Raw genomic sequence first — 27,883 nt, forward strand, 5'->3', positions numbered from 1 at the left:
CACAAATCGAGATCACTCAATAGGAACACTTCCTTTTAGTTGACAACAGCGTGTAAAGGTGCAGTGAACTAGCTGATACAACACACCAGTAAACTACAGCTGCTGAACAATTATCTTAGCAAATGAACATCTTATCTGTCTTGCATATCTAAGGTTAGTATCTTAATTCAGCTTGTTGTTTCATAACTTTATTGATTTAGAAAATGCTACCGCTAGCTTAGGTCACCAGGTTGAAACTATGTTTGCTGGTAGATGCAAAACTAGACATATATTATGTGTACTTAAACACTGTTAGTGGTGCAATGCAAGGCTGGTTTGTTACCAAACACATGCAGAACAGACAATGGCTCATCTTGATATAGGACAACTATTAATACCTTGACACAGTGTTAGTTGATGGTTTTACGCACCATTAATGGTTGCCTAAATGGCTTTACGCACAATCATTAGACCGTTAACATGCAATTATAGTAGATTGTATATCAAGTATCGTTTGCTACAGGCTGCTAGCGAGATAGTAGGGATATGTATAGTACCCTACAAAGCACACTTTATAATGATCTCTTAAGTCATGGTTTAGCCTTTGAACTCCTGTTGCTTAATGACGACCTTTGCACTCATTACGTTGTGTAAAAGTGTTGATAAAGATAGTAAACCTTTGTGATACAATGCCTAACACTTGCTTTTTTCAACCTTTTGTTAACAGTTGTACACACAGCATGCACTCAGGACAGTCCATTTGTTTGTCCTACAGCCAAGTACACTGTGTAAGTATGCTAAGTACATGTATTGCAATGACTGTATGCTAAAGTTATGGAACATTTCCAATTATTCTTTACTCAGATATATTATCTTTGTACACAGACAGTTAAGATGAACTTTAGCTGTGGTTTTCTACATTTTTGTTATTGCAAAGTTTGAGCACGTCCTAACCGGTCTTCCAAAACATGTTTCACAACAAATTTCAACACTTTTGTTCACTGTCTCCTGTTTTTCTCTCTCTTCTTCAGATATGACTGAGTGAAACTTTGTCATCAATCCCCCAAAACATCCATGTGTATAATTTTCTTCAAGTTTGACCCCCGGCCTGCCTCCAAAAATGCCTACAGGTGAGCACATAACCCTTTCAAAAAACGTTGATACTCTCTGTGCATGATCTTGCTCCCGGAAATTCATTAAATACATCATGTGAAAATGTATCTTAGTTGCAATCAGAGCTACAGTACGTTACTTTATCTAAAGCATCATTGCGAACATTCACAAATAAAGAGTTCTTGATTAAAATGAGTTGCCTATATGCCACAGGCTAACTATGGCAGTCTATGAATGGTGTCTTTTTTTAGATAGAATCTCATAAATCTTAAGTGTCAAACGGCAGAAGATAGGGATCAAACACCTCAAGCACCTTTCAGCTTATATAGCCGCTTTCACACCAAGTACTTGTCCCCGGTACTTGTTCCCCCCGAACTCTTTAGTCCCTCGAACTGTCCTAGTAGATCGCGTTCTCACCGGAATAAGTCCCAGAGGGACGATTAGGCAAATGAAGCCGCTCACGTCACTTCTTCTTTGGAGTTGGGGACTGGCTTCAGTAGAAGCTGCCGAGTAAATCGCCAGAAGCGCCAACACCTCCTCATCACTCCACCGCTCCCATGTTTTCTTTTGTGTTGCCATAAGTTAGTCTCTCTCCGTTGGTGCGCTGGACTAATGCTAATGCTAATGCGAGCAAATAAAATGGCGGCTTCACAAAACTTTTCGGAGTTTTAGGGGGCGTGGTTTGCAACTCGCCCAGCCAATCAGAAATTGTTAGCGTGACCGACACACCCACGAACCATTTCCTCCCCAGGAAAGTACTACCTCGCCAGGGACTAGCTGGGGGTCCTTTTTGGTGTGAAACCAAATCTCCCCCCCCCCCCCCCCCCCCCCTATCGGCCTAGTTCGGGGGGAAAAGTACTCCGGGGTGAAAGCGCTAGTGACGATACTTCTCCATAAGATCCCCAATATGTCATGCTGTATTTTTATGTACAAATATTATGCGTGATTTTGTTGATGAAACTAAACGAGCACTGCATTTCAATATTTCCCGACAGACAGAGAATCAGCACTTTTGAAACAGGGCTGAAACAGAGGGGATTATGGGATGCTGCAATGATCTGTTTGGTGTTTGGAGCCAAACACTTCAGAGACATGTTTTGTATATATCTGAGACCTATAATATATTGATGAAAAACAGTATAATAGGGGACCTTTAAAGCACTGAATGAATGTTTGCACAACCTCCATGTGCCCTACCAAGCAGCAAATGCTAACTAGTGCTCTATGTGAAGTCCCTGTGAGTTAGGGCGTGCATTATAATCCCCCTGAGCTTGAGAGTGAACTTGGCCATAGTGCATCTCTGTCCTCCCCTGGGGGGGGGGGTGACCCCGCTGAAACAAATCACAGCAGAGGTGTGTTATGAGTCCTGACTCAGGCCTGAACCTGAGGAAAGGTGAAACACACTGTGTCCTAATGTGGTAACAATAGTGCTATATATAGACTACAATGTGCAGAAGTCATTTTCTACTGCTGCAGCCATGTGTAAATCACAAGGAATGTTCAGCATACTTAATTTAAGACACAATTAAAGTTGAATCAGAATAATTATCACACTCCCCATGCCAAAAATGACAGGAGAATACCTACGGGATGTAAATGAGTTCATGTTCAGCACAAATGACTCAATGATTACCCACATGCTGAGATTTCTGCATTTCAAACTGGCTCAGAATAGAAGCAGTTCTGCAATCAGTCCACCCGCATTGTATTGTGGTTTTGACCTTTAATTATATCACTTCCTTTAATGTCACCAGCTTCACTAACAGTCCCTAGAGCTTGCTGTGTTCATAGCACCAAACAGAGGGAAGTGATTGACCTAACAACCGCAATAAATTCTTTATCCCTTTGGCAGTATGCTGTGGGAATCTGCCTTGTGCTGTAAGCAAGTTGACATTTTCACCTTAGCTGGCTTTAAGAGGACATATTCTGCTTATTTTCAGGTGTATATGTAGTGTCTCTACTGTGACATGTCTCCATGCTTTAATGTTCAAAAAGCTCTTTATTTCTCTCAAACTGCCTGCAGCACCTCTGAATCCAGTCAGAAATATGTAACAGATATCCAGTGTTCTCCCAAAGGGTGAATCCTAATGACCTTTTCTATAGCGCCATATTATATGCTCTTACTAAAGTTTTAACTCATCTAGTGATTCATCTCACCCTCTACTGATGGTTTCTCTAGAGCTGCTAGGTTTTTAAAGTGGGAGGCAGCATCCCCAGGGGCTCCAAACTGTTTCAGGGGACACTCAGTGAATTGAAGGGAACAGGTTGAAATAAGTTATCAAAAGAAGATTACATAAATAGCCTAAATGTGTGTGATTTCGCTAAATAGATAGTTAAGATACTGTACTTTTAAGGGGGGAATTTACTATTTTTTCATATTTTGAAAGTGTCAAATGATCATAAAAGCCTAGGATCAAACCATGTTTTGTTTAGCTGTCTATCTTTGCTTAGTTGTTGAATGTCTATGGAATCAAATAACATAATGATGATTCCATAGACATCCAGGTAGGGCTGTGCGATTATGGCAAAAATCATAATCACGATTATTTGGGTCAATAATTGATATCACGATTATTAAATACGATTATTCATTGACTTTGAAATAATCCATTTATTGAACTTTAAAACAAATACAAATAATAATTTGAACAGTATCTTTTTAACTGTTGATTACCCTGAACGTATAATTCAACTGAAAAACCAATACAAAAATAAATTAAATAAATGATACATTTATATCTACATTTAAATAAATAATATCAAAATAATAAATACCAATAAACAAGATCAACAAATATTTTGGAGCGCACTTCCACAAGCTACTAAACATATATAAATATGATAAATACAAATACATTAGACCAAAATGTATTAGATCAAATATGTTGCAGTGCAGTCACAGCCTAGCAAAGCAAAATAATTGTTTTTTCCGATTATGTTGTTTTAGTAATTGTGGCAGGCCAAAATCGTAATTGCGATTAAAATACGATTAATTGCACAGCCCTACATCCAGGTATTGATTGAAATGTTAACAAAGGGGATGAGGGGGTGCCTTTTTAAGATTTTTCTAAGGGGATAGTCTTAGATTTGTCTTGCCCTTAGAGGGAAATGTCACCAAAACAGGCTTTCTAGGGTCAATATATATCTACAAAGTTAATTTAATTCCATATATTTGTCTAAAAAGCTTGTATTGGAGCAAATAGTGGATTAATTTGAAATTTAAAATAATGCTACTGCAAGATTAAAGGTCAAGAGCTCTCAGAAATGTTATAAAATGATTCCATATGTCATCCCGAATATCCTTGGATACATAAAGCCACAGCAAAGCTAAAGTGTCTGCTGCCAAGTCCACATAGCTCTGTGTTCACTGCAGAGACAAAGACTCAGAGTTCACTCTTCAAGAGCTCTGATACCTCTCTCTTCTCACCATGCCTCCTACACAGTGCAGCTGTTACTGCCATGGAGCTGCTCGCATGTGATTCCTCCCCTCAGGATCACACAGCAGATGCTGGTGTAGCATCATTAGTGTGAGCTTTGTTTGTTGGAGCAGCGGTGGCTATAGTGCCTCAGGAACATGCTATCATTAGCCTTTGATGCACAGACGTCGACCCCTATTAGGTCAGTTTGGTTTATCGGTTTGATCCGAGCACCCACACGTGATTAATGCGCGGACCGTCGCCAAGTCTAAGTGGAACATGCAGCTTTTAAAGAGGTCAATACACTTTATTGGTCTTTAATTAATAGTCTGGCTTGTGTTGTTTGCCCAAAGGGTGTTTTAAATCAAAGTCAAAGTCAACTTTATTGTCAATCTTTCAGTTTGTGTGTACAGACAGAGAGATCAAAATACTGTTTCCCACAATCCCGAATACAAAAACAAATACATCAAAATATGTATATACACACAATCAAAAGACACATTTATACATATGCACACATTAAAGGTGGGGTAGGTAAGTTTGAGAAACCGGCTCGAGATCGCTAGAATTTGAAAATACACAACCGGAGAAAATCTGCCACTTCCTTACAGAGCCCCTCCTCCAACACACACGAACTCGCACATGACCAATGAGGGCACGAGATAAGTTTGTGCACAGATGGAAGGCTGACAGGCAGGTAGGCCATCCAGTTATTTTAGCCGGGCCGGCTCAGATGATTGGTCGTGCTTTTTACAGTATTACAGCTTCCACAGATGAAATGTTTTAATGGATTTTTTGTCAAAGCACTTAAGATATTCATTGCTATCGGGATGTTAAGAGCATTCCATGGAATATAACAAAAAGTGTATCTCGAGCCGGTTTCTCAAACTTACCTACCCTACCTTTAATATCAATGAAATATATATCAATGATCACCGTGTGAATTTTAAGATGGTATGTACTAAACAAATAGGTTTTTTATTTTAGGTCTGAGGAATACAGAATCCAGAGATTTTGGTACAAGTTTGATCAATTGTGCATCCACAATTTACGGTTTATTTTAGCTAATAACTAGATTTTGTGAAGTAAATAAAGCTGTCACATAAATGTAGTTGAAAAGGGTTCGATTGAAGTACGTTACTGTCATGATGAAGATGATCGCTCACTATTGCAGCATGAGACTTTCTTAAAACTCATACATTCATGTATTTATGGCATGCTAACATGTAAATCCCAAACAGACTGTTCATGCAGCTTTGTCAATAATACTAATTGTTGTACATTTATAGAATTAGAGTTAAAAGGTCATTTAGATATGGATTTGAAGTGACTGTTATTTTGTATATATTGATTGTTGTGCTTTTATTTAGGTCTTAAAGGTGGGGTAGGTAAGTTTGAGAAACCGGCTCGAGATACACTTTTTGTTATATTCCATGGAATGCTCTTAACATCCCGATAGCAATGAATATCTTAAGAGCATTCCATGGAATATAACAAAAAGTGTATCTCGAGCCGGTTTCTCAAACTTACCTACCCCACCTTTAAGACCTAAATAAAAGCACAACAATCAATATATACAAAATAACAGTCACTTCAAATCCATATCTAAATGACCTTTTAACTCTAATTCTATAAATGTACAACAATTAGTATTATTGACAAAGCTGCATGAACAGTCTGTTTGGGATTTACATGTTAGCATGCCATAAATACATGAATGTATGAGTTTTAAGAAAGTCTCATGCTGCAATAGTGAGCGATCATCTTCATCATGACAGTAACGTACTTCAATCGAACCCTTTTCAACTACATTTATGTGACAGCTTTATTTACTTCACAAAATCTAGTTATTAGCTAAAATAAACCGTAAATTGTGGATGCACAATTGATCAAACTTGTACCAAAATCTCTGGATTCTGTATTCCTCAGACCTAAAATAAAAAACCTATTTGTTTAGTACATACCATCTTAAAATTCACACGGTGATCATTGATATATATTTCATTGATATTAAAGGTAGGGTAGGTAAGTTTGAGAAACCGGCTCGAGATACACTTTTTGTTATATTCCATGGAATGCTCTTAACATCCCGATAGCAATGAATATCTTAAGTGCTTTGACAAAAAATCCATAAAAAAATGTCATCTGTGGAAGCCGTAATACTGTAAAAAGCACGACCAATCATCTGAGCCGGCCCGGCTAAAATAACTGGATGGCCTACCTGCCTGTCAGCCTTCCATCTGTGCACAAACTTATCTCGTGCCCTCATTGGTCATGTGCGCGTTCGTGTGTGTTCGAGGAGGGGCTCTGTAAGGAAGTGGCAGATTTTCTCCGGTTGTGTATTTTCAAATTCTAGCGCACTCGAGCCGGTTTCTCAAACTTACCTACCCCACCTTTAAGAGTCAGGATTAAAAAACGATCAATCCCTCCAATATCGTGAATGATAACGTAATTGCAATATCAGTCAAAAATAATATATAGGTTAAGATATCCAGCAGCAATTTATAAAGTCATTAAAATAAGCTCCATCTCTAATAGCTGTGATGAAAACAGTCATTTTGCATTTGGTAAATTAAGTTTATTTTGATGCCAATAGGTGTACTTTTTCCACCATAGCCACTCCATGATGTTTCACTTCCTGTCTACATCATTGTCAGTAGTGACCTGCTGGTGAGGGTCTGCAGAAACTAATGTCTGCTGATGCGTTAGATACAGGTCACCGTGCAGTTGTTAATGTCCGTGGAGATAATGCTCACTGACTCTGTGATTAATAATGCAGGTCAGAGAGCAGCACAGCACTTAACAGACAGGCAGACAACAGAGTGACGGTCAAGGTGATTTATTTAAATCAGATCACTCTCTTGTTCAGGATGTTTATTTGTGTTTGTAGCAGTAAATGTTTGCCTTGTTTAGGCAATAAAAACAGATGGAAAGGTTACTGACAGGTGCAGACAAGATAAGTTGTTTTATTCTACATCTGTCACGGATAAATATATTTTTCTTTATTCTTAATAGTTTTAACCCGTCACAAGCAGATGCGCAGTATCTTTGAGTTTGAAAAAAGTGATCTTATTCCACACTTTGTGACAGTGGCATCTACTCTATATTTGTTGGTGGCTTGTTTGCTCTCAACTGAAGGACGAGTGAAATATTCAAACCCAAGACTATTTATTTGTAGTTGCAAAATAATGCAATTTTGCCAAATGCCCGAAAAGTTATTACATTACATTACATGTTACTTGTTAGACGCTTTTATCCAAAGCGACTTACATACTCAATACTGTGGACAATCCCCACAGGATCAATTTGGGGTGAAGTGTCTTGCCCAGGGACACAACGACATGCTGACTGCAGTGGGGTTTGAACATGTGCTCCCCTGATCCGAACACCAACGCACAACCCACTGCACCAGTGTAGTTATCTTTAGTGTCTCTCTCTCCACACTTTGAACATTAAAGCATGGAGACATGTCACAGTGGAGACACTAAATACAATTATGAACCTGGAAATTAGTATAATATGTCCTGTTAAACTTTGTACAATGTGGATACTTCAGCTAATATCATAACATCAGTGTTGCTATAACAGTGTGATATTTACTGTATTGTGAATTTGGTCCACATCCAGTTTTCTAAGTTTGTTTTTCAAATGCACTGAAGAGGAAATAAGTAATTCACCAAGCTGCTGTATGACACTGACACAGCTAGTTCGCTGACTCTGGGAAACTCTGATCAAAAGTTGTGTTTCTCTTTATCCCTCTCTTAAAAGGCTGATTATCTGTACGTTTTAAATTGGCTTGTCCCTGAGCTTTCCCTCTCTTTTGATCCTCTCATCATCAAAGAACTCATGTCACCTCGACCTTTTGTATCCGCCGCCTCCTGCTCAATCACTTTGTTATGTTACTGTATCAGATAACTCCTGGACGCATCCGAGGTCTTTGTGAAGCCAGGGGGAGACTCAGATTGTTGGACTAACGACACTAAACTCCCTGAGTGAAGGGACATAAGAGAACACTTTTAACCCTCTCTCTGAACTCCCTCTTTGAACCTCCTCAGGCTGATTTTGGCTGCAAACAGAGATGAGTTCTACGTCCGGCCGTCCAAAGCTGCAGACTTCTGGGCGAATAACAACGAGATCCTCAGCGGTGAGTTTGAGTCCAGCTCGGAAACCATTTTCACTTCCTCCCAAATGCATTTTAAACTAGAATGGGACTTGGAGAGCACAGACCTCGTCCAAGGTGCATTCATGTGCTTCTGGAAGGTCCTATTTCCTGAGATGGGAAGTCCTTCTTCTCCCTTTGGTGTGTTTATGAGCTAATGTGGAAACAACATGGATGACAACTTTCCCAGAATATACATTTTTTTGGGATTATTCGAACACCACATAAATGCAGCACAAGGGCCTCATCTGGCAATGTTTTTATTAATTTGTTTTATTTAGTAGAAGCAAGAGATACAAATGAAATACCAAGAAGTATAATGACATGACAATACCAGTTTGCAACAAATAAATAATATGAATTCAATAAGAAAAAACATCACAGTTAATAGGATCCCTTCAACATTTTAAATTACTATATATATTATTATTCTATATTATTTCACAATGTAGGCAACACTTTTTTTTTAATTATTCTAGTCTAAATGTAATCTCTTCTTCTGTGGTCCAATACCTTCCACAACGTTTCCTGGAGATCAACGATTGTACATGCTGACAGAAAACCAAACTGAAAGCATAACCTCCTTGGCAGGGAGGGGTAATAACATTTAGGGAAATGAATGAGGAACTAAAATAATAAGTAAACATGAAGCAAGTTAGACCAGTCTGTTGTGTTTTGGAGGCTTTGTTTCTATTCAACTAATTAGCCTGTATTGTTGTAACGCTTTTTTGTAAGAGACAACCGGTAAAGAGTTATAAACAAAACAATACAAAAACACAAGAACAAAACCCTATGAAGACGATTTATAATTAATCAAAATATTGAACTCGCAACACTGGTAATTACAAAATTACAAATTTACCATTTCTCTTTCTATAAATAGTGCTTGTGTTGATGGACGCCATTTTGAAATACAATGAAATGATCTTTTTCAAAGCCACACCCCCACATATGTCATATGTTTGAAAAGCCCAGGATGTCTTCTGTGGAGTACAATTGGACTTAATGCTGTGGCATGTATAACCTCAAAGTAATGGACCAAAACCCAATGTGCTCCACAGAGGACAAAAATGAATGGGTGGGTCTCTGGAGATAAATATGTGTCAATATTATTCTGAATGAAGGCTTGTGTTACTGCAGAGATGTCTAAAATTAACTTGAAAAATATCTTTGTTTTGAACATTATCTTCTTAAATAAATCACACAATGAACAACGGCTCCAATATTGTGGATCGCAATATCACTCAAAATCATCACAATTGTGCAGTCTAGGGTGAAACTTTAAAACATATTTCTCTTACGACTTATATTTTGTATTTTTTAGCTGCGTTTGATTCCCAATTCAATCCCAGACTAAAAGCCTTTTTAAAAATGTAGGGGAAATGTGTCTCCTCCACCTCCTCCACCTCTTCTCCTCCGTTCCGTCACAGGACATCCCCACCCGCAGTGAACTATATTTAATTGACTGATGTCCAATACACCTTACAGCCGAGCAGAGGAAATCAATCACCCTTTTTTTTTTCTGCTGAAGGAGGAAATGCACAGATAGCCTCTTTGTTCATCGGTCTGCTTCCCCCCCCCGGTAATAGAGGGGTCAGGACTCCAGTAGTGGGCCCTTAATTGATGGCTGCTTTTATGCGATGTGACAGGAATAAATGGCCCTGCCTTATCTGTGGGGGGGGGGGGGGGGAGGCTGAAGGAGACATAGCATGACGAAAAGGGAAGCAAGCTATAGCTCCCAGTGGGATCAGGAAAGCTCTCTTTCCTCCCCCTGAGGAGTGGGAGCGCTGGTCTCTCTTGGTCACTGTCAGGGTAAATGGACCTGTCCTTATCGATCACAGGAAGTGAAGGAGATGTGCAGTACGCCTTTTCCATGTCGTGCAAAGAAGAAGAACGTGGAAAAAAACATAGATTTATCGATGTATTGAGTTCACTTATTTTCTTTCAAAATCTACACAAAGACACATTGAAGTGTAAACTCCTGTGTGTTACATGCAGAGATGGCAAAAGTACACACATCCTTTACTCAAGTAGAAGTACAGATACTCGTGTTTAAAAATACTCTGGTAAAAGTAGAAGTACTGACTAAACTTCTTTACTCAAGTAAAAGTAAAGAGGGCTTTGAAATGTACTTCAGTAAAAAGTACCCATAACTAGCAGCTGTTTTAAAGAGTACCTGACCTCCCTTTATATTAATAGAACAATAATGTCATTGTTAGCTAATGAATGTTTCCATGCTGAACAACGGCAACATGACAACGTTTTCATTGGTCCCTCTTCTTTAGAGAAGACCAGGAAATGATGGATACACGGATCGTGTTCAAATCAATAGGCACGCAATGACTCTAAATAATAATGATCACGCCACCAAACACACATTCAAACTAAAGGAACCAGCCTGTTTGGAAAATGTAAGAAGTAGAAAGTACAGGTATTTGGGTTCAACATGTAAGAAGTAGAAAGTACAGGTATTTGTGTTCAACATGTAAGAAGTAGAAAGTACAGGTATTTGTGTTCAACATGTAAGAAGTAGAAAGTACAGGTATTTGTGTTCAAAATGTAAGAAGTAGAAAGTACAGGTATTTGTGTTCAAAATGTAAGAAGTCAAAGTAAAAAGTTGTCAGAAATATAAGTAGTGTAGTAAAGTACTGATACCAGAAAAATGTACTTAAGTTCAGTAACGAAGTATTTGTACTCCACTACTTCTATCTCTGATTACACCTTTTCCATGTCGTGCAAAGAAAAAGAACGTGGAAAGACTGAGATTTATCGATGTATTGAGTTCACTTATTTTCTTCTACATCTACAGAAGACACATCGAAGTATACTCCTGTGTGTGTTTTTGTTACAGGTCAATGACATGCTTCCTAATGCAGGCTAGTTCAAGTCCAGAGTGTTTTCTAACTGCTTTTGTCAGCCTTTTGCATTCAAAGCAAGGACATTTTGATGCAAGGCTTGCAGATTTTCCTTCACAAGGATGTTTCTGACTGTCATAACACAAATGTTTCACAGAGAAGAGATAACCTATGACATTAAGGTTTTGTTCATTATTTCTTTTTAAAAGTATATAATTTAGTTACAGTTTTCTAGGAAATGGCCTCCAAAGAATTGTGTAACTTTGGTACCAATGTTTGTAGAAATAGGAACTTGTTTGAGAGAAAAGCTCCAATTTTAATTAAGATAAATGAACAAAAAACTCCAGTGGTATCACCCTGGAAATGTATTTTGTGTAAGAGTTTATAACAACACAAATCTAGCTAGAAAAGATCTGAAATATATATATATATACAATCCTCACATCCAAACACCCAGAGCCTCCTTGTATAAGGCTTTCAAAGGACTTCAATGACGTTGAAGAAAAAGCCATAAACCGTGACAATGAACTAAACGGAACAAATTAGATAAATAAAAAGTTATTATTGTTCGTAAATTGCTATCAATCAATTAAAGTTACCCAATTAGAAGTCTATCATTTGATAAAAAGGTAGATCTTAGGAAACATCTTGAAAATTATGCCAGTTAAAAATGACCCATTGTAATCCTTAAAGGAGATGTAACTGTTTTGAACGAAGGGTTATTAAACCATTGTGTAAAACTTGCATAAGGAAAATATGGGATATTACCAAGTGGATACGATACGATACGATAATTGTCAGATCAAGTCTGAAATTTGACTTTCATCACAGCAGCTCCATGTGTAGCATCAACATAGACAAATATCAAGACACAATACATGAACAAAACAACAGTAACAGTTACAGGAAAAAGTATGGAGTAAATCCCACACTATGAGAGTCATTATCCAATAGTTATTTATAACTCTTATACGTGTTTATTAGATGGCTACAAAAAGCATTATCATGTATTCTACCTCCAGATGAAGTCTCATGCCGCTGCGTTTGATAACAAATGTTCTCTTGTGTTCCCCAGGCCTGGACTTGGAGGGTGGGAGAGAAGGAGGGTCATGGCTGGGGATCAGCAAACGAGGCAAAATGGCTGCCATCACAAACTACATGGAGGGACAAAACCCTGACGCTCAGGGCAGAGGTGAGCACGACATTAAAGGTCACCTATTGTGCAAAATCCACTTCTTCATGTCTCTTCTACATCAACATGTGTCCCCTCTGTGTAAAGAGACTCTGAAAGTTTCAGGAAAAAAGATTCGCTCACTTTTTGTCCTGATCCATTTATATAAAAACCTGTCTGAAAATGAGCTGATCAGATTTTGGCCACTTTATGATGTCATGTTTGTTTGGCTTGTGTAACCATTAGCCAATCACCAACCAAGGTAACCCCCCCCCCCCCCCCCCCCCCCACACCTTATCACCTGAATCTCCTCCTAGTCCACCATTGTGTTCTTTTTAACCAAATATCTCTCAGAGGGGCGTGGGGAGTGGCTCCTTATTTTCATCTAAAGCAGGGGTCGGCAACCTTTTTGATATGAAGTGCCATTTAAAAAAAAAAAATTGTGATCAGTGTGCCGGCGATCTTGAACTGTCAACGAGAGGGAAGGGGGGAGCCTCGCTGCGGGGAAGCAGTGTGTGGACCTCTTTCACCTGTCAGCGCAACTTACATGATGCGGTTTAAACAAATGTAAATAATTGGTTTAAACGGCAAAATAATAATGACGACCGTCCGTTCTGTGATTCTCCAGAACACACAGATGGCCAGTCCGCCCCTGTGTAGGATATTATTTTCGATGGGAGATGAGCAGATCGCCACTGGGCTTTCAACTAAAGACACGGGCACGCAAAAACTGCGGCATTTGTACAGCTCCTTATGGGTAGCCTACTGCAATCTGTGAAGTGCCGGCGCGCTCCTGCAGCAGCAAGTCGACTGGAGTTAAAGAGAGCGGGGCTGCGTTGCGTGCATGGCTTTTTTCTGCAGGTAACAGGGAGACGCGCTCTGGTGGCGGTCTCGTTCAGGATCCGAAAATAAAATGTAAATATTTTGTACACTTATTCCACTTATTCCTAGTGTGCCACTGGTTAAGGTGGGCACGCGTGCCAGGGATTGCCGACCCCTGATCTAAAGTAACAGACAGAGAATCAGCACTTTTGAAACACGGCTGAAACAGAGGGGATTATGGGACGCTGCAATGATCTGTTTGGTGTTTGGAGCCAAACACTTCAGAGACATGTTCTGTATATATCTGAGACCTATAATATATTGATGAAAAACAGTATAATAGGGGACCTTTAAAGAAGTCTAAAATAAATTCACTGATAAAATGCACCTTTAGTCTGCACATATTCTGCACAATCTTGCATATTGCCTACACTTCAGATTTATATGAGGGGGCGGCTGTGGCTCAGTGGATAGAGAGCTGGACTTCGAATCAGGGGGTAGCAAGTTTGAGTCCCACTGCATGTCGTTGTGTCCCTGGGCAAAACACTTCACCCCAAATTGCTCCTGTGGGGATTGTCCACAGTACTGAATGAAGTCGCTTTGGATAAAAGCGACTAACAAATGACATGTAATGTAATATGATAACTGTTCCTTATAGTCTACTCGTGCAATTTCATTACATTTTGAAGACTGTTGTGCTACAAGCTTAACATATCTATCTTTTGTATTATTTATATTTTCATTTCTTATTAACAACCAGGCTGCGTTTATTGAGTGCTTAATAGAAGAGCTATTTCTTTACTTTTGTCTGTTTGCAGGATTTCTAGTGTCTAACTACCTTATGGACAGGGATGTGGACAGCTACTCCTACCTAAAGAAGGTGTCTGCAGAAGGCCACCTGTACAACGGCTTCAACCTCCTCACTGCGGAGTTCAGGTGAGTCAAAGATCAGGCTTAAGTTATTTTATTTGCACCCGTAGGTAGATTTGGTTTGCAGTTAAAAGACAAGGGGTCCATTATGACACACGATTTAAAACGACACAGATAACAGGCCCATCTTTGAAAAGAGGACCCCGAGCTTCATCACATTTATAAACCACTAGTACAAAGATGAAACAATCAAGTAAATTGATAAATAAATATGCGTGTCTTCCAAAGCAGCTGTGCAACGCCGCTACATCTTGGTAATTTGTGCGATGGCTGCTGGAACAAAGCTGTTTTTATACCGCTTTGATGTAGATGTAAAGAGAGGAAGAGAACTCTATCTGAGTCTATGGCCCATTCGAAGATAAAACTGATTTAAAAGTGTGTTAAATTTACAGATTTGTTGGACATATATTTGGTAAAATGTCCAATATGGCCACCTGAGGCTGTTCATGGATGTATAATAAGAACTGGATACAGCGTGGGAGGCGGGGTCTCGTATGAGAGCTGCTCATTGGCTCATGAGGACAAAATGGCCCAACTTTTGAGAGAGCGAAACGTCACAGATTACCCATCATGCCTAGCTGTCAGAGCAGAAGAACCCGTATGTGCGCTCACAGAGCATGCGCCCCTTAAGCCCCGCCCCCCGAGCTCCCACTCTCGGCTCAGTAGATTGAATGGAGACAGAAAATACATCTAGATTCGGCTTTTAGTGCATTTTACAACTTTAAGGACCGAATGATTCTAATAAGGGCTATAACATAGTTCATACTGGGCAGTTTATTTTAAAAAAAAATATCCGCTGATTTACAGACGTCTCTTTCCCAATGTTAGTCAATGGGGAAAAGTCTTTCTGAGCCCAGTGACGTCACGGACTGATACGGTAGTTGTAGTACCGCCGTTTGGACACAACGAATATTTTCATCAGAGTCCGGTGCACTTCCTGGGGGCTTGAGGCTGTTGGATGAAGATCTTTTTTATTATTGCACTGTGTGCGTTTTAGAAACTTGTTTGAAAACAGGCTATAAATCCGTGCCTCTGAGTTCTGGCTTCACTCTGGAAAGAAACCACAAAGGCAGTGTCTTCATCTCTAAAGTGCCAAGCAGGCAGAACGGGGGGAAAGAAAGTCTGAGGTGCTGAGCTGTCAAAGAGCCAGCTTTAAATCTCAGAAGGAACACCTGTTCATATTTCAGGTTTCAGACAAAGAAAATCTAGACGGCACGGAAAAATAACAATGGCTTTTTTACATTTTTCATCTTCATTCTGCGGCACCAGCCTGAATCTGGTGATCTGATAAAGGGAGAAAAATCGAAGTGGGATCAGTGCAACCCAAGATAGTTGTCATGGTAGAGGCCCCTGTGCACATTGGCATTGAAACGGCTCTCAGTTTCTGCCAGGAAGAGGTTAGAGGTTCAGCTACAACACACACACACACACACACACACACACACACACACACACCACTACTGTACCAAACCATATCCCTGGCAGGGGAGGAAAGAGTAATCCTCAGTGGGGTTACGTGTCATGATCCATGTACAGTATCCTGGAAACAAGGAAGATCTTCTCTAGAGACGTGTTTTCTTATGCTGGTACAGGTCGAAAAATACTTCTGTTTTCGGCTGTATTGTAAAATATTATGCCAGCTACTCATTGTTTCTTACGTGCAATATGACAAATTAAATGCAGTTTATCAAAACAGCTGGTCCTTAGTTTCAGGAAAAGGTTACATTCTCGTTACCAGACGCTTATTTGTGTGCAGTGACGATGTGTTTTTGTAGCTTCACAGGCGCTCCCTTGACAAAAGTCAATGGGATTGATCATTGGATTTTGGAGTATTGCATAACATAAGGTCTGTGGCAAACGCAGGTTTTTTGTTGCTTACAGGTTTTACTCAGCAGGATGAATCTTTAAAACGTATATGCAGTCGCCACAATTAAAAGCTAACATTAGGCTATAAACCAACTAAATCACAGTCGCATGATTTCAACGGACCAACACTGAGCTAAAGAGAGCAAATGTTCGGTGTGATGATGTTAGTAGTCTAATTTAGACACTTTTTTAAGACATGTAAAAGCATCAGACATTAACCAGAGGGTAATCACAACATATTTTATGTCACAAGGCAGAAATGTGAAAGTCTTGACATTTCTGTAATAAGCCCAGACCTTTTTTAGGCACTTCAGACCAAAAACACATTAAAACAAAATTTGACTTTGAGACGAGGAAACCCTAAAAGTGCAAAAATAGTAACTTGTAGGACTCATTCCTTCAGCACTGTTTTTTGGTTATTTTTAAAGGCCAGAAAACACACAACCATCCACTTATTTTGAATGCTGTGTTGTCATAAAGCCACATGCACAACAAAGAAATCCAACGCTCAACAGACCTGCTGTACTTAGTTATGTTCACTAGGCATTAAATGGACAATCGCTGTTTGGGTTCGCAGTTTAGTGGACAGACGAAGCAGTGAAATGCAATTATTTTCTTGCATTGCCAAAGAAACTTGCAAGTACTCTCTTTCTTGGTCCCAGGTATTTATTATCAGCACAAAATCTCAGCAGGAAAGCCATTATTATTTCAGCCTTTGAAAACAGGACTAAACAGCAGAAAGATGGCTCGGCTGTTGTTCCTTTGATCGGCTGAAACCAACAAGATATGCAAATGTCCTTATTAAGACCAGGAGCTGCGCCTCCTCTTTAAATGAAAGAATACCGTCCCCCGTCCCCCCTACGCTCATGAGACACCAGCGAAGCCACAACAAACCATGTGTTTACGCCGTGATACTGCCATATGTTCTCCTTTTTGACTGGGATTGTCTTCTGGGGCTGAACTCACTGAACAGAGGGGTGAACATTTCCCTCTTCAAATACCCACCGGACGTTCACTGCAGATTGGATGACACAAAGTGACACAAAGCAAGCATATTTTTAATAAACACCGTCATTACCAGCCTATTTGTTTTCCACTGCCCTGCAGCTCAGAGGAAATAAGGCATTTAGTTTCTTTCTCAAATCAATACGACACATCTGGCGGATAGAGAGGGCCACTACATTACAATTAGATTCCTCATTCATCTGTAACCAGCAGCATGATTTATTATGGGGCTGCAACGAGGACACATGTGCCCAGCATTTTTAAACATTAGCTGTTTTCACCGTTTGAGGCAGTGTGGTTACCTTCCATAAACGTGTGTTGTGAGGTTACAAGTACTCAGATTTTTAACTGAAGAAAAGTAAGTAAACTATAGTCTAATAATACGTTTTATGCTTCATTAATTGACTTAGACTGTCCATATATATCTACTTTTATTCAGGGTACGAACATCTTTTTTTAAATGTAATCATATATAAATAAAAGACAAAGAAACCTTTCCTTTTGTACGCCTTAAATCAACAATCACATGTTAAAAAATACAAAAAATCCTGAATTTTATAAGTTACTTTAATGAAAGCACAAAAGTGTTATCAGTAGGTTAAGTATCAAAAGCACTTGGTATGGCTCCTTTCACAGCGTAATATTATTATAGAATATATAATAATCAGTTTTTATCATTAACAAATACATGTAAGAGCATTCAATGTTGTATCTTTTTCAATGTAGAACACATTTTAGATACTTAAAATACTCTGTAGATTAGTAGTACAGTACTGCATCATATCATATATCAAATTATCCTGTCATTTTTGTAAGTCAGAAGTAACTAATATAATGTTTAAATTAATGAAAGGTGCCACATTTGCCTCTGAAATGTAGTTGAGTAGAAATAACGTAGAAATAATCAAGAAAAGTACAAATGATTTCCAATTAATGAACAGCACAGGCTTTAAATGTTTCAGTCTGGTCATGATTCATGTAATTGTAATGATTAATAATTTAATGATTAATCATCTATACCCATGTTGGGTTGATTTGTACATGCGAGTGATTGCCAGAACATAGTGCTACTGAGCCATCCCTACATGGAGTTAATACCATAAATATAAAAAATGTGACTCCAATATTCTGCGCTTGATGTTCTCAAGGCTCCAACATTACATCCGACTCTTCTATACATTTTGATTTTGATCCCATTTCAAGTCGCTCTCCCTTTAAAGCCAAAGCCCAGAGATTATCCATTTTAATGAATATCTCTTCTGATGTTACGAAATACACTCTCAGTCATGCAGAGTGTGGCTGCTTTATTAAAAACAACTTAGACGTTCAACACTATGACCTCGAGCCATGTGTTCTAATTCTTGGCACAAATGTGTGTTAAAACCCTCCTGTTGTCTTCGGGTCAAATCTGACCGATTTACTACTTTCATCAATCATAACTTTTTTGTTTTACATTCGATTGCATTAAGGCTTTATGATATCCTTCACAGTAGACATTTGAACATATACAATTGCTGATCACCACTTTCATTGAACTTTGGATGATTTAGTCAACTTTGAAACACCCATGGTGTTCCCCATAAAGAAAAGGAATTAGTATCCATACGGATCAGGTAGAACACACACACACACACACACACACACACACACACACACACACACACACACACACACACACATACTCTAGTTGTGTCCCCCCCCCTTATGTGCCCAATCCCCCCATGTGAATCACACCTGGCACACACAAACACACACAAACACACACAGAACAATTTGATACATTTCCCGCTCTTATGTGCCCATCCCCCCACATGGATCACACCTGGCACACACAATACATGTTCAATGTCTATTCTTTGTATATTTACTGCAGTTGTTCATGTATACCAGTAGTCTGATACAATATTTACAGTTTGAAAGGGTGTTAAATGACATTTGGTGATGATTAATGGTTTTTGTTTTAATGTAATAGCAGTTAAAACAGGACCGGTCAAATTTGACCACGAACACCAAAGTAAGGGGGGAAACGAAGACAATAGGAGGGTTAAGCAGAAAAAGACCAGCTGTGGAGAATTAGGCACATAAATTACACTCTATTTTAAAGAGGAACAACTAAGAATATATTTTTCTAAGTGCTAATATGACCACCTATTAGGAAATTACATTATCTTCTTTAGTAATGGATACAATTAGGAGTATGTGCTCATACCTAACAGTTAAGATGTAGCCTGAATTGTTCATAAAGTGATTCCAGATGTGCAAAAACTGCCAGAAAATCCAAATAATGTTGATTTTGGCTTTACGATTGTCAGCATAGTGTTGTGTTTTTCCTCAGCAGGAGATCAGAATCCCACTATATTCTTTCTGCTATTTTCTTTCCATGAAAGTCTGTCTGATCGCATGTAGACTTGTTTTGATAGGATCACTTTATTAGGTCAGGTGTGATAAGATTTCTCTACCAAAGATATATAAGAACATTATGGTATTCTGTTTATCACGTCAGCGGTCACCTTGAGGTCGCATATGGTAGCAGATGTTGAAAAAAAGTGGATATGTCAGTAGAATCAAGTTTATATGTTTGACTATGTATGTCAACATATCAAGACTAAGGCCACATTTACACGAGAACGAAACAGCTTGTATCTGCATAGTTTCTCTTACGTATAGCCCTATTATTTACACGAGGCCGTAACAAACGGACCCCACAAACGATAACGGGTCCCAAGGTGGATAGATTTGCAAACGAAACTCTCTGGGGGGTCAAACGAGTCCGTGTAATCGCCTCTATACGAATATTTCCTGAAAAAATAACGATAGCCCCACCTCTCCCCGCCTCTGCTGCTCACTGCTGTAGCATGTGCTACTGCTAGTGCTACTGCTACTGACCATGCTACAGATGTTAGTACAACATCTACAGCTCGACCATGCTACAGATGTTAGTGCAACATCTACAGCTCCTCTACCACAACCATCAGCAACAAGTGGACATGGAGAATTACATGAACCACTACATGTTGCTAAATCCACCGCGGGGCATAAACAGAAGGGTAGCCATGGCAACATTGCTCCGGGCTGCTCCGGGGTCTTCTTCGCTGCTTTTGGTGTATTTTGTGGCGGACGTTACAGCGCCACTTACAGTCCCGGCATATGTACTACAGCGTTTCCAGCGGTCTCGTTTGAACAGACACGTTAAATGAAACGAATGCATGTGAACGGAAGACTTTTTTGTAAACGCATACTGTGCATAAACGCAAAGTTCCCGTGTAAAAGCAGCCTAACAATGACGATGCTAACATGCTGACGTTTACCAGATGTCATCTTGTTTATCCTCTTAGTTAGCATGCTTATGTTTTGTCATTTGAACTAGCACAAAGTACAGCTGAGGCTGACAGGAATATGATGAGTTTTGAAGGTATATTTTGAAAGTTACAAACCAAAGTATTAAAAAAAGGGACATTTTGATATGATGATTCTTTGCCAGCCATGGAGCCAATACGCCAGCATGGAAAAAAATGAACTAACACCAAATTTGGAGGAAGCATTCTGGGCCCAAATAACAATTTGTCCAAATGCTTCTGCAGATATATTTTTTGCTAACTGCTTAACTTGCAAACTATACAACTACCTTCTCAGTGAGAATATTTGTTTAAATCAAAAATATCAAATCAAAAGCAAGTTGTCCATAAACTAAGAACAAACTAAAACAATCAAACTGCTGCTGAGGCACCATGTAGCAAATCATATGTTAAAAGTCCATTGTCCATTGTTTTCTCTTTCCACCAATCAAACAATACAAAAAACAATGACTTTTGCATCTCTCTCTGATAGGAATATGACGAGTTTTGAAGGTCTATTTTGAAAGTTAGAAACCAAAGTATTGGACAAAGGGCCTTCCCATTCCTTTGAGGACTGCATATGTGTTTGTACATGCAGATTTGTGTGTGATAGGGTACGAAAGTACACCGTGTCTCTACCCAGGAGCCCCCACCGATATCCCCATCGACATTCAGTACTGATGATGTGGAAAGCTCATCCAACCATCTCCAGGCAACTCCACCACAGCTGGCGATGGGGAACTGCTCCTCAGTACAGAGGACTCTTCATTAGATCGTCTCCCAGACAGAATACTGATTAACCTCCCTAACTGAGATCTGAAAAAGCCTGTTTTTTTCGACTCTCTCTCTCTGCCCCGTGGCCCCCCACCTCCCGCTGTTTCCTCGTCTCAGCCCAAATCAACCCTCAGCCCACCTGACGGGACTTTCGATACCCTAGCTGGTTTTCAAAAAACACAAAATACAGCCAATCTCTCTGCAAATCCTCCGCTTGCTACTACTGCGATTTGATGCATATCACAAGGAAAGTGTGTATATAAACACAATTTGCTTGTAAAGGTTAAAGGATCTGGGAATTATTTGATATAGATGTTGGCAGAAATCACTCATGACATTATTAAACAAACCAGCATAAGACTTTTTTCCTCATAATTCAGACTTTTTTCACCCAGAATTCAGCCTTCTTAATGCTCCAAAATACCACCTTAAGTCTCCAAAATACCTCCTTGACTCCATGTTAATTCTCCATGTTGGCAGAAATCACTCATGACATTATTAAACAAACCAGCATAAGACTTTTTGTCCCATAATTCAGATTTTTCCTCATAATTCAAAGAAAGTTCTCAGAAATCAGACTTTTTTTCCCTCATAATTCAGACTTTTTCCCCCCAGCATTCCAACTTTTTCCACCCAGAATTCAGCCTTCTTAAGTCTCCAAAATACCTCATTGACTCTCCAAAATACCTCCTTAACTTAGCTTTACGGATTCTTCAGTCTCCCTCCAGGTTTCAGTGCCATCTGTTCCCCTCTGCTGTGTTCATGCATGAGTGAGGAGCGACTGCTATCAACAGAGTCAACACTGGCCGGTGCTGCTGTGTTCACAGTAGCCATAGAAACACAGGCGAAGCAGCTGTTTGTTCAGACTGATTAACTGTGTTTGGGTACAAGTTGGAAAACGATATTAAGCTCTTTGATTTGTTGTCGGAGAGATGGTGTACGGCTTTTAGGATTCTCTGACAGCTGCTTGGACTTGTATTGTCCTGCGTTTAGTAACGATCTGCTCAGGGAAATACAGAGGAGCGCTTGTGTAAACAATAAAGGATGACCTCTGCACACGGGCGACTGTTTGTGTGTAAACAAGTTCATCACAGATCATTTGTAGGGGATGGAAGTGATAATACTGCATGTACAGGTCCTGGTAGTGCATGTGATCATGTGTGTATTTCCACCTACAGATTACATTTCTCACTGCTGCCTTTATAATTAGTGGAGGGAAACGAGACGCAATTACAATAAGGACAATTTTAATGTGTAATCTGTTTTTGAAGCAATTTAAAAATCAGTTTTATAAAAGTTATCATAATACAATATCCTTTGTGACATCCTAAAATTGCTTCTTATGTCAGACTAAAAGTTCAAATTCAAAAGATATTCAATTCATGGTAATATATAAATCAGAGACAAGCTGCAAACATTTAAGTGGCTTTAACATTTTTAATCTTAATACTCAAAACGGTGGCGATTGAATTTCCTTTGTATCAGCGAATCGATTATTTGACGGCTCTAATCATCTTATGAATGATAAATATTTGTTAGTTGGTTTTCCTGGTCATGGTGAAAGATGATATTATCCAAAGGCTTATATGTATTTCATATTTTTTAAAACCAGAAATAAAATAAAGTTTGAGGCAGAGCTTTGAGCCCAGCGGCGTATTCCCTTCCTGTCTTTCAAGCTTTTGACTGGGAAACTTCCCTGTAGATGTTGAAGCAGTGTTGCGCCACATTTCAGATTGACTGATGCCACAGCTATATGGCTGTCAAAAAATTGACATAAAAAAAACCATTCCCCTGCCGGTTCAAAGGATCTGGTCATAATTTAATATTCACTCCTGAACCAAAGCCGTCACAGATGCCCTTGATGTCAGACAGATTTCTCAGACTGAATAAATTCCCTCCAACTGAGGATTTTACACAGAGATCTAACACCACGACTAAATGGTTTTGTGGTAGTCAAAGTTGTTTGTAGCACTAATTTTTTGCATTCATTTTGAGTATAAATGAAGGGGTAAAACATTGAGGAGGGATTTAAATGCTGCTGTTAAAGAAGCCCTATTATGATTTCCGTGGGGTTTACCTTTCCGGTAGTGTGTTACATACGTTTTAGTGCATGTAAATGGTCTGCAAAGACTAAAATCCCTGTGTTCCCTCCAGAGGGAGTTTCTCTTCCACACACTCCCCCCCCCCCCCACCCCTGCCTGAAACGCCTCCATATTTACATCACTATCTAACACTTGCGCTGCCATTGGCTAGCGCTCCAACACATTGTAGGAAATCTCCAAGCGGTTGACCAATCACAACAGAGCCGGCCAGCTAACCAATCAGAGCAGACTGGGCTCTGTTTTCAGACAGAGGGTGAAAAGAGGTGCTGCAGCACAGGCAGTATGAGAAAAATAAAGAGCTTTTTGACGTAAAATACAAATAACAACCTGAAAATGAGCAGAATGGTTTAGGTATTTTCCCATTTGTATTACCTCTTCAAATCAATAGCTTCTCAATTCCTATTTTCCACCAAAATCAATTATTGGAGAAGACGGCAGGGTGCACTTTTGTTTGCTCTTCACCCCTGAGCACTCATTTTACAAGATATTTACTGTATTTGCGTCTATTTCCATCATTGTGACTCTCACCACAGCCGTCATCATTTTTACATGTTTAATAATCACTGACTGCAATCTGTAATTTTCCATTTTCTTCCTGTGTCCCATGTAGAGCCAAACAAGACACTGTGTGTTACTATGGAAACAGAGGCAGCCCTGAACCCATCCATCTGAAAGCAGGTCTGTGTTTTTACTACGGTTGCTGTAGAAACTATCCTTTCACATCATATCTTTCAACCTACCATGTTCGCCTGTCGTCCCCATGATGATAATTGCTCTCAGATTGTCTCTTTATCCTCCCATGGTCACCATCGGAGCTCACTAGAGAGTATATATTGTATTTGTTCTTTATGCCTCAGCAGGAATCTATGGCTTGAGTAATTCTCTGCTGGACACACCATGGAGGAAGCTGCTGAAAGGCAAGCGTCACTTCAGCAGCGTGATCAGCGACCAGGCGCTGTCCTGCGATGGACTCGTGCAGGAGCTGCTGACCGTGCTCAATAACGAGGAACTGTGAGTGGTCAAGCTTAAAAAATGAACAGCCTAATTTCTCAACAAATGAATATTGAATCATTAAATGTTCATAACTTAAAGAACCAATGGCCAATCCTACAAAATGTAGACCCACAATTCTAAAATGAATTGACCAACTGAGAGCACAGAGTTGCAGCAGAGTGTGAAATCTCAAATTGTATTTTGTCTCTTTTTCTAACTAAACATTTATTAGCATCATTCAGTACTGTATGTCAACTAAAAAAAAACCTTATGAGTGTGTAAGGAACTGCTTTATGTATAAAAGACATCAAGACTCAACTGCATGACCTATTTTCTGCATGAGATATTTTCAGAAACAGATTTTAGTGAGCTGAGAGTTGAGAGAAAGTTTGCAAACAGCTATGTTCATTTGAGGTGAGGACTGACATTTAGGACAAGGACAAGGCAGATTGACGACATAATTGTGCAAGTATTATTAGTACGTTACATACTTTTGGGATATCATGCATTGGTTGATCATGGACTTGTATACAGTACATCTATACTCCATGCAGAGATGGCAAAAGTCCACACATCCTTTACTCAAGTAGAAGTACAGATACTCGTGTTTAAAAATACTCTGGTAGAAGTACTGACTAAACTTCTTTACTCAAGTAAAAGTAAAGAGGGCTTTGAAATGTACTTCAGTAAAAAGTACCCATAACTAGCAGCTGTTTTAAAGAGTACCTGACCTCCCTTTATATTAATAGAACAATAATGTCATTGTTAGCTCATGAATGTTTCCATGCTGAACAACGGCAACATGACAACGTTTTCATTGGTCCCTCTTCTTTAGAGAAGACCAGGAAATGATGGATACACGGATCGTGTTCAAATCAATAGGCACGCAATGACTCTAAATAATAATGATCACGCCACCAAACACACATTCAAACTAAAGGAACCAGCCTGTTTGGAAAATGTAAGAAGTAGAAAGTAAAAAGTCGTAAGTAGTGGAGTAAAGTACTGATACCAGAAAAATGTACTTAAGTACAGTAACAAAGTATTTGTACTCCACTACTTCCCACCTCTGACTCCATGTGGGCTGTAACAGAATGTTCTTTGCTAAATCATAACACTTGTTAAAGAGGTGTTTTATGTGTTTGTTGAACAGGAACGCTCCTGATCCAGCTCAGGAGAGCCAGGGTTTTGGTTACACTAAACCCATCCTGCAGGCTCAGTCCGCAGTGTGTGTCCGCACCCCTCATTACGGCACCAGGTCAGTGTCTTCCACCTCCACCAGAACTCTCTGTCCTCTCTCAGCAGGGGTGACTCACAGGGACACGGAGAACACAGAGCTGTTCGTACACAGAGTCTAAAAGGTCACAGGGTCAGTGTGTGGCGGCTATATTCCCATTGAATACGGCCGCTCTGAGGCTAAACTTCGCTCATTGATGTGACGCGTGTAAATAATAACGTCTGTACTGAACTCGACGTTTTAAGGATATTTAATATTGTAAATCAAAACAATAAACAAACAGAATCATACGGTCAACAAAATATATCGGAGCTAAGCTCACCCCCATTGTCATGCCACTAAACCTCCACATCATACACCCGGTGCCGTCAATACCATTAACCACACCATGTGACAATCAGCGGAAACAACCCATTACAAGTGTGTGTGTGGTGTTAACAAATAAGAGTGTCCTTTAGCCAGGCGCTGTTGACATTTCAAACTGATCTCTACCCCTTCCAACTCAGTGACGTAGTAAACATATTGTGAGCCATAATAGGGGCATGAGTATGCTTTTTGGGGACCTTCCCTTTCCTGTAGTGCATGTGTTATATTGGTTTATGTGCATGTAAATGGTCTGCAAAGGCTAAAATCCCAGTGTTCCCTTCAGAGATTTCGGACAGAGGGTGAAAAGAGGTGCTGCAGCACAGGCAGTATGAGAAAAATAAAGAGCTTTTTGAACATTAAAGCATGGAGACATGTCCCAGTAGAGACACTACATACAACTTTGAACCTGAAAATGTGTATTATAGGGCGCCTTTAAATCTTCATTCGCTGTAAAGGTTGGCGATTTGCCATGATTATAATTGGATATTCATTTCCTGGTGTTAAATACTAAATACCTCCAATTTGACTTTTAAATGATCCCAGTTGTCCTCAGTGTTATCCTGCCACCTGCCTGTGCTCTTTAATGTGTCTTCTAGTATTTTCTGTTAGTGATTCCTTGTGTATGTTTGCTTGTTTCCTGTTTCCTTGCCCCCTTAAGGACCAACACAATTATCCTGATAGACGCAGCGGGTAACGTGACCTTCACAGAGCGCACCATGCCCACCTGTGACACGAACAAATGGAGCACCAATTCTTTCCAGTTCAAACTGGAGGTGTGAAGACGTGATGGAGGAAACCCACTCTGTGCCTTTCTGCACCCCCCCCCCCCCCCCCCCCCCACTTCATTACAGCAGCTGTGTGAACATGAAGTCTCTTCAGCACTTTTTCTTCAGCTAGTCGACACTAGCGTCCTCATTAAAATCTGTGATATGTATTTCTTATTCTAGATTTAAGTTAAGATGCATCTTTTGAAAATGTGTGCTTATTTAAAAGTTTGCCAAAGAACATTTTGTGGAGAAAAATGTATTTAACGTGCATTTTACAAAGCAGCAGGGTTGGGTTGCTAATTTGTTACAGATCGCTGGTGATCTGCTTTCAAATGCAATCAATACCGATAATTGTAATATAATTTAATCTTGTTGGTTTCTTATTTTCACTTCTTTTAAATGTGTGATATGTAGTGAATATACACTTTGCACAATTTCCAGACTGTTTTACACATTGGGAAATCATTGGATCTCCAGTATTTTTCTACAGAATGTGTGATTTTGATTTAAATTCACAGTAACTATCACAAATTAAAACTACTTTTACAAATTAACTATGCCCAAACCCTGCACAACAGTAGCCTCAGCGTTGGTTCAAACAATGGATATTTTTTCCGACACTGATCATGGTAGAATAATGCATTTTACAACTGTTTGTCAATAAAATCATTGTATTCAAACACTCACTGTTGGCTCATTATGTAATGATTGTTAGCACAAAGACACGGTGGGGAACCCAATTCTCTTTTTTTAAGTAACACAGCATATGTCTGCTTTTTCATCTTTATCAAAACAGCTGGTTCTAGCTTTAACCTTATGTATATTACCTTTTGTGTTTCTTTGCAGTTTACCCACACGTACAGGTGTTTGGACACTCATGAGTACAAATGTTCATAATGACAAGCCTAACTTCATATCAATATGGAAGATCATTTGTAAATCCATCGACATTGTTCCTGTCTTTTAATGGAAAGAAATGATCTGAATCACTGG

At 39.4% G+C, this 27,883-nt stretch overlaps 1 protein-coding gene across 2 annotated transcripts; it reads left to right on the forward strand.

Annotated features, from left to right (window-relative positions):
* Positions 1 to 27,576, forward strand: tango2 (transport and golgi organization 2 homolog (Drosophila)). Of its 2 annotated transcripts, none has more exons than XM_034148800.1 (10): positions 1 to 153; positions 707 to 767; positions 1,011 to 1,109; positions 8,564 to 8,652; positions 12,598 to 12,714; positions 14,334 to 14,451; positions 24,138 to 24,205; positions 24,385 to 24,538; positions 25,674 to 25,778; positions 26,782 to 27,576. In XM_034148800.1, the coding sequence occupies exons 3-10, from the start codon at positions 1,054 to 1,056 to the stop codon at positions 26,900 to 26,902; spliced, it is 828 nt and encodes a 275-aa protein (XP_034004691.1). In that variant the 5' UTR covers positions 1 to 153; positions 707 to 767; positions 1,011 to 1,053; the 3' UTR covers positions 26,903 to 27,576. The 2 variants fall into 2 exon arrangements, with proteins under 2 accessions (XP_034004691.1, XP_034004692.1); XM_034148801.1 differs by having other exon boundaries at positions 24,388 to 24,538.
* Positions 27,577 to 27,883: the final 307 nt, after the last annotated feature.

The sequence above is a fragment of the Trematomus bernacchii genome, unplaced genomic scaffold (genome assembly GCF_902827165.1).
Source record: "Trematomus bernacchii unplaced genomic scaffold, fTreBer1.1, whole genome shotgun sequence".
Lineage (NCBI taxonomy): Eukaryota > Metazoa > Chordata > Actinopteri > Perciformes > Nototheniidae > Trematomus > Trematomus bernacchii.

Bases quoted from the DNA above. Each gene is read 5' to 3' on its own strand.
- tango2 (XM_034148800.1), top strand. From the start codon at position 1,054: ATGTGTATAATTTTCTTCAAGTTTGACCCCCGGCCTGCCTCCAAAAAT. The intron at 12,715-14,333 runs GTGAGCACGACA...GTCTGTTTGCAG, and splicing joins CCCTGACGCTCAGGGCAGAG to GATTTCTAGTGTCTAACTAC. The intron at 24,206-24,384 runs GTCTGTGTTTTT...TTTATGCCTCAG, and splicing joins ACCCATCCATCTGAAAGCAG to CAGGAATCTATGGCTTGAGT.